Below are 7,684 nucleotides of genomic sequence, written 5' to 3'. Positions count from 1 at the left end.
CCCATTTTGGGGTTCCTGACCCCATTTTTGGGGTCTTTTGCCCCATTTTTGGGTTTTTTTGCCCCATTTTGGGTTTTTTTGCCCCATTTTGGGGGTTTTTGCCCCATTTCGGGGTTTTTCGCCCCATTTTGGGGTTCCTGACCCCATTTTTGGGGTCTTTTGCCCCATTTTTGGGTTTTTTTGCCCCATTTTGGGTTTTTTTGCCCCATTTTGGGGGTTTTTGCCCCATTTCGGGGTTTTTCGCCCCATTTTGGGGTTCCTGACCCCATTTTTGGGGTCTTTTGCCCCATTTTTGGGTTTTTTTGCCCCATTTTGGGTTTTTTTGCCCCATTTTGGGGGTTTTTGCCCCATTTCGGGGTTTTTCGCCCCATTTTGGGGTTCCTGACCCCATTTTTGGGGTCTTTTGCCCCATTTTTGGGGTTCTTTGCCCCATTTTGGGTTTTTTTGCCCCATTTCGGGGTTCCTGACCCCCGGCTCCCGCAGGACCCGGCCTGGGCCCCACGATCCAGCTGGGCGAGCAGACGCTGATCACGGTGGACGCCAAGGCGGCCGGCAAGGGCAAGGTGACGTGCTCGGTGTGCACGCCCGACGGCTCCGAGGTGGACGTGGACGTGGTGGAGAACCCCGACGGCACCTTCGACATCTTCTACACCGCGCCCCAGCCCGGCAAATACGTCATCTGCGTCAGGTTCGGGGGGGAGCACATCCCCAACAGCCCCTTCCAGGTCATGGTGAGTGAGAAACGGGGGGAAACGGGGGAAAAATGGGGGAAAATGGGAAAAAATGGGAAAAATGGGGAAAAATGGGAAAAAATGGGTAAAAACGGGGTAAAAATGGGGATTATAGAGGGAAATGTGGGATCTGTGTGAGGTTCAGGGGGGAGCACATCCCCAACAGCCCCTTCCAGGTCATGGTGAGTGAGAAACAGGGGGAAACGGGGGAAAAATGGGAAAAAACAGGGGAAAAATGGGGTAAAAATGGGGTAAAAATGGGGATTATAGAGGGAAATGTGGGATCTGTGTCAGGTTCGGGGGGGGCGCACATCCCCAACAGCCCCTTCCAGGTCATGGGGAGTGAGAAACGGGGAAAAACGGGAAAAAATGGGGGAAAAATGGGTAAAAACGGGGTAAAAATGGGAAAATACAGGGTAAAAATGGAGTAAAAATGGGGATTATAGAGGGAAATGTGGGATCTGTGTGAGGTTCAGGGGGGAGCACATCCCCAACAGCCCCTTCCAGGTCATGGTGAGTGAGAAACGGGGGGAAGCGGGGGAAAAATGGGGAAAAATGGGAAAAAATGGGTAAAAACGGGGTAAAAATGGGGATTATAGAGGGAAATGTGGGATCTGTGTGAGGTTCAGGGGGGAGCACATCCCCAACAGCCCCTTCCAGGTCATGGTGAGTGAGAAACAGGGGGAAACGGGGGAAAAATGGGAAAAAACAGGGGAAAAATGGGGTAAAATGGGGTAAAAATGGGAAAAAAACAGGGTAAAAATGGGGATTATAGAGGGAAATCTGAGGTTTGGGGGGGAGAACATCCCCAACAGCCCCTTCCAGGTCATGGGGAGTGAGAAACGGGGAAAAACGGGAAAAAATGGGGGAAAAATGGGTAAAAACGGGGTAAAAATGGGAAAATACAGGGTAAAAATGGAGTAAAAATGGGGATTATAGAGGGAAATGTGGGATCTGTGTGAGGTTCATGTGGAGCACATCCCAAACAGCCCCTTCCAGGTCATGGGGAGTGAGAAATGGGAAAAACAGGGGAAAAATGGGAAAACCAGGAAAAATGGGGGGAAACCACAGAAAAACGGGGAGAAGATGGGAAAAAGTGGGGAAAAATGGGCAAAAAACAGGGGGAAAAATGGGAAAAATGGGGGGAAAAGGGGAAAAAATGTGAATCTGGGGTGAAAGGTGGGTGCTGGGTGGTTTTGGGGTGCGCTGACCCTCGCTGCCCCCCAGGCCACGGACCGGCCGCTGCTGGGGGTCAACGGGCTGGACATGGCCGGGCTGCGGCCCTTCGACCTCGTCATCCCCTTCACCATCAAGAAGGGCGAGATCACGGGTGAGGGGACACCCCGGAGTCGGGGTGGGGGGCTCCCGGAACAGCCCCAAAACCGGCCCAAAATGCCTCAGTCAGCCCCAAAACCGGCCCAAAATACCTCAAAATCAGCCTAAAATGCCTCAGAGTCAGCCCCAAAACCGGCCCAAAAATGCCTCAGTCAGCCCCAAAACCGGCCCAAAATACCTCAAAATCAGCCCAAAAATACCTCAGAGTCAGCCCCAAAACTGGCCCAAAATGCCTGAAAAGCAGCCCAAAATGCCTCAGAGTCAACCCAAAAATCAGCCCAAAAATACCTCAGAGTCAGCCCCAAAACTGGCCCAAAATACCTCAAAACTGGCCCAAAATGCCTCAGAGTCAACCCAAAAATCAGCCCAAAAATACCTCAAAACCAGCCCAAAATGAGTGCAAACCAGTCCAAAAAATACCCCAAAAACCTCTGAGTGTTCCCAGGTGTCCCCAGCTGTCCCCAGGTGTCCCCAGTCCCTCCCAGGTGTCCCCATCTGACCCGGCTGTCCCCAGGTGACCCCAGGTGTCCCCAGGTGACCCAGGTGTCCCCAGGTGCCCCAGCCCAAAATGAGTGCAAACCAGTCCAAAAAATACCCCAAAAACCTCTGAGTGTTCCCAGGTGTCCCCAGCTGTCCCCAGGTGTCCCCAGTCCCTCCCAGGTGTCCCCATCTGACCCGGCTGTCCCCAGGTGACCCCAGGTGTCCCCAGGTGACCCAGGTGTCCCCAGGTGCCCCCAGTGTCCCCAGTGACCCCAGGTGACCCCAGGTGACCCCAGGTGACCCGTGTCCCCCCAGGTGAGGTGCGCATGCCCTCGGGCAAGGTGGCCACCCCGGACATCACGGACAACAAGGACGGCACGGTGACCGTGCGCTTCGCGCCCAGCGAGGCGGGGCTGCACGAGATGGACATCCGCTGTGACAGCATCCACATCCCAGGTTAGAGCGGGAATTTGGGGGGATTTATGGGAGGGACACCGGGGACACCAGGGACAGTGGGGACAGCGGGGACAGCTGGGGGTCAGGGGACACCGGGGACAGCTGGGACTCTGGGGACACCAGGGACAGCGGGGACGCCGGGGAGGGTGGGACACCGGGGACACCGGGGGTCAGGGGACACCAGGGTGTCAGGGGACAGCTGGGGACAGCAGGGACACCGGGAGCAGCAGGGACAGTGGGGACACCGGGGGGTCAGGGTACAGCTGGGGACACTGGGGACAGTGGGGACAGTGGGGACAGCGGGGGGTCAGGGGACAACAGGGACAGCCGCCCTGGGGACAAGGGACAATGACAGGATCAGGGGACAGCTGGCCCCATGTCCCTGGCCCTGGCTATGTCCCCAGGCTGTCCCTCACACAGTCCCTGTCCCCAGGGGGGCTGTCCCTGACTGTGTCATTGTCCCCGTGTCCCCAGGGGGGCTGTCGCTGTCCCCTGACTGTGTCACTGTCCCTGTCCCCAGGGGGCTGTCCCTGTCCCCTAACCGTGTCATTGTCCCCAGGGGGGCTGTCCCTGACCGTGTCCCCATGTCCCTGTCCCCAGGGGGGCTGTCCCTGACCGTGTCATTGTCCCCGTGTCCCCAGGGGGCTGTCCCTGACCGTGTCATTGTCATTGTCCCCAGGGGGGCTGTCGCTGGCCGTGGAGGGTCCCTCCAAGGCCGAGATCAGCTGCCAGTCTGTCCCCTGACCGTGTCCCCATGTCCCTGTCCCCAGGGGGGCTGTCGCTGGCCGTGGAGGGTCCCTCCAAGGCCGAGATCAGCTGCCAGGCTGTCCCTGACGGTGTCCCCATGTCCCTGTCCCCAGGGGGGCTGTCCCTGACCCTGTCCCTGTCCCCTGACCCTGTCATTGTCCCCGTGGCCGCTGGGGCTGGCCGTGGAGGGTCCCTCCTAGGCCGTCCCCAGGGGGGCTGTCCCTGACCCTGTCCCTGTCCCCTGACCCTGTCCCTGTCCCTGTCCCCAGGGGGGCTGTCCCTGACCGTGTCATTGTCCCCGTGTCCCCAGGGGGGCTGTCGCTGGCCGTGGAGGGTCCCTCCAAGGCCGAGATCAGCTGCCAGGACAACGGCGATGGCACCTGCTCCGTGTCCTACCTGCCCGTGCTGCCCGGCGACTACGGCATCGTGGTCAAGTACAACGACAAGCACATCGCAGGCAGCCCCTTCACCGCCCGCATCACGGGTGAGAAACCCAAAATTGGGGACAAAACAACCAAAAAATGAAAAAAACCCTGAAAAAATTAAAAATAAACTCTGAAAAAATGAGCAAAAACACACAGAAACCCCAAAAAACCCCTAAAAACCTGACCTGGGGTCACTGGCACATCGCGGGCAGCCCCTTCACCGCCCGCATCACGGGTGTGAAATGGCAAAATTGGGGAAAAAAATGAAAAACTGGGAAAAAAAAAACAAAAAAAAACTGAAAAAAAAACAAAAAAAAACCCGAAAAAATGAGAAAAATCCCAAAAAAAACCTGTGAGAAACACACCTGGGGCACATCGCGGGCAGCCCCTTCACCGCCTGCATCATGGGTAGAAAACCCAAAATTGGGGAAAAAATAACAAAAAAATTTAAAAAACTGAAAAAAAACAACAAAAAACTGAAAAAAAACCCTGTAAAAACCCCAAAAAATGAGAAAAATCCCAAAAAAAACCTGTGAGAAACACACCTGGGGCACATCGCGGGCAGCCCCTTCACCGCCTGCATCACGGGGAGAAAACCCAAAATTGGGGAAAAAACAACAAAAAAATGAAAAAAACCCTGAAAAAATGGGCAAAACCACACAGAAACCCCAAAAAACCCACTAAAAACCTGACCTGGGGTCACTGGCACATCGCGGGCAGCCCCTTCACCACCTGCATCACGGGTAAAAAACAGCAGAATTGGGGAAAAAATGGAAAAAACTGAGAAAAAAAAAAAAAAAAAAAAAGAAAAAAAAAAACCCCAAAAAATGAGAAAAATCCCAAAAAACCTGACCTGGGGTCACTGGCACATCGCGGGCAGCCCCTTCACCGCCCGCATCACGGGTAAAAATCCCAAAATTGGGGAAAAACCTGAAAAAAATATGAAAAAAACCTGAAAAAAACCTGAAAAAATGAGAAAAATCCACAAAAAAAACCCCAAAATGACCCTGCTGTCCCCTGTGTGACCCCTGACCCCCGTGTGACCCCTGTGTGACCCCTGACCCCTGTGTGACCCCGCAGGTGACGATTCCCTGCGCCAGTCCCACCTCAAGGTGGGCGCCTCGGCCGAGATCCCGCTGGACATGGGGGACATCGGGGACCTGAGCCAGCTGAGCGCCACCGTCACCGCGCCCTCGGGCCGCCGCGAGCCCTGCACCCTCAAACGGCTGAGAGACGGCCACCTCGGTATGGGGACATCACTGGGGACATCATTGGGGACATTGGGGACATGGCTGGGACATTGGGGACACTGGGGACAGGGACCTGAGCCAGCTGAGCGCCACCGTCACCGCGCCCTCGGGCCGCCGCGAGCCCTGCACCCTCAAACGGCTGAGAGACGGCCACCTGGGTATGGGGACATCATTGGGGACATCATTGGGGACATTGGGGACATCCCTGGGACACTGGGGACAGTGGGGACACTGGGGACAGGGACCTGAGCCAGCTGAGCGCCACCGTCACCGCGCCCTCGGGCCGCCGCGAGCCCTGCACCCTCAAACGGCTCCGCGACGGCCACCTGGGTATGGGGACACTGGGGACATCACTGGGGCACTGGGGACATTGCTGGGGACATTGAGGAGAGTGACCTGAGCCAGGTCCTGTGTCCCTGTGTGTGACATGTCCCTGTGTCCCTGTGTCCTTGTGTCCCTGTGTCTGTGTGTCCCTGTCCCTGTGTCCCCGTGTGACATGTCCCTGTCCCTGTGTGACATGTCCCTGTCCCCATGTGACATTTCCCTGTCCCCGCAGGTATTTCCTTTGTCCCCCAGGAGGTGGGGAGCACCTGGTGCATGTCACCCGCGGTGGCCAGCTGCTGTCCCTGTGTGACATGTCCCTGTGTCCCTGTGTCCCTGTGTGACATGTCCCTGTCCCTGTGTCCCCGTGTGACATTTCCCTGTCCCCGCAGGGATCTCGTTTGTCCCCCAGGAGGTGGGGGAGCACCTGGTGCATGTCACCCGGGGTGGCCAGCCTGTCCCTGTGTCCCTGTGTCCCTGTGTGACATGTCCCTGTGTCCCTGTCCCTATGTCCCTGTGTCCCTGTGTGTGACATTTCCCTGTCCCCGCAGGTATTTCCTTTGTCCCCCAGGAGGTGGGGGAGCACCTGGTGCATGTCACCCGGGGTGGCCAGCCTGTCCCTGTGTCCCTGTGTCCCTGTGTGACATGTCCCTGTCCCTGTGTCCCCGTGTGACATTTCCCTGTCCCCGCAGGGATCTCGTTTGTCCCCCAGGAGGTGGGGGAGCACCTGGTGCATGTCACCCGGGGTGGCCAGCCGCTGCCGCGCAGTCCCCTGGCTGTCACCATCAGCCAGGCCGAGCTCGGGGACGCGTCGCGGGTGCAGCTGCGCGGGCCCGGCCTCAGCGAGGGCACCACGTTCCAGCCCGCCCAGTTCACCATCGACACCCGCCAGGCCGGTGAGACTGGGACACTGGGAGGGACTGGGGACACGGGGAGGGACTGGGGACACTGGGGACACGGGGAGGGACTGGGACACGGGGAGGGACTGGGGACACGGGGAGGGACTGGGGACACGGGGACACTGGGGACACGGGGAGGGACTGGGACATTGGGGACATTGGGGACACTGGGGCATTGGGGACACGGGGAGGGACTGGGGACATTGGGGACATTGGGGACACTGGGACACTGGGGACACTGGGAGGGACTGGGGACATTGGGGACATGGGGACACTGGGGACATTGGGGACACTGGGACACTGGGGACATTGGGGACACGGGGAGGGACTGGGGACATTGGGGACATTGGGGACACTGGGACACTGGGGACATTGGGGACACGGGGAGGGACTGGGGACACAGGGACAGGGACACTGGGGACATTGGGACAATGGGGACACTGGGGACAGGGACACTGGGAGGGACTGGGAGGGACTGGGACACTGGGGACACTGGGACACTGGGACATTGGGGACACTGGGAGAGGATTTGGGGGCACTGGGAGGGACTGGGACACTGGGACACTGGGAGGGACTGGGAGGGGATTTGGGGACACTGGGAGGGACTGGGAGGGGATCTGGGGACACCGGGAGGGGATTTGGGGACACTGGGAGGGACTGGGACACTGGGAAGAACTGGGAAGGTATTTAGGGACACTGGGAGGGGATCTGGGGAGGGACTGGGACACTGAGGATATTGGGGATACTGGGACACTGGGGACACTGAGACACTGGGAGGGACTGGGAGGGGATTTGGGGACACTGGGAGGGACTGGGAAGGGATTTGGGGACACTGGCAGGGACTGGGAAGGTATTTAGGGACACTGGGAGGGGATCTGGGGACACTGGGAGGGACTGGGAGGGACTGGGACACTGAGGACATTGGGGACACTGGGACACTGGGGACACTGAGACACTGGGAGGGACTGGGAGGGGATTTGGGGACACTGGGAGGGACTGGGAAGGGATTTGGGGACACTGGCAGGGACTGGGGAGGGGTT

General features: G+C 58.3%; 1 protein-coding gene across 1 annotated transcript in view; it reads left to right on the top strand.

The window, feature by feature from the left end:
* LOC120509322 (filamin-A-like) overlaps positions 1 to 7,684 on the top strand; it is a gene marked incomplete at its 3' end in the record, with an annotated part of 21,741 nt that overhangs the window by 11,514 nt on the left and 2,543 nt on the right. Inside the window, 7 exon segments of the mRNA XM_039723807.1 lie at positions 480 to 731; positions 1,959 to 2,061; positions 2,862 to 3,078; positions 3,120 to 3,148; positions 4,060 to 4,233; positions 5,255 to 5,419; positions 6,438 to 6,653. Of these exon segments, the coding sequence (XP_039579741.1) occupies positions 480 to 731; positions 1,959 to 2,061; positions 2,862 to 3,078; positions 3,120 to 3,148; positions 4,060 to 4,233; positions 5,255 to 5,419; positions 6,438 to 6,653 (1,156 nt within the window).

The sequence above is a fragment of the Passer montanus genome, unplaced genomic scaffold, assembly GCF_014805655.1.
Source record: "Passer montanus isolate IOZ18808 unplaced genomic scaffold, ASM1480565v1 scaffold502, whole genome shotgun sequence".
Taxonomy (NCBI): Eukaryota; Metazoa; Chordata; class Aves; order Passeriformes; family Passeridae; genus Passer; species Passer montanus.
This window is presented reverse-complemented; position numbering and strand designations above follow the sequence as displayed.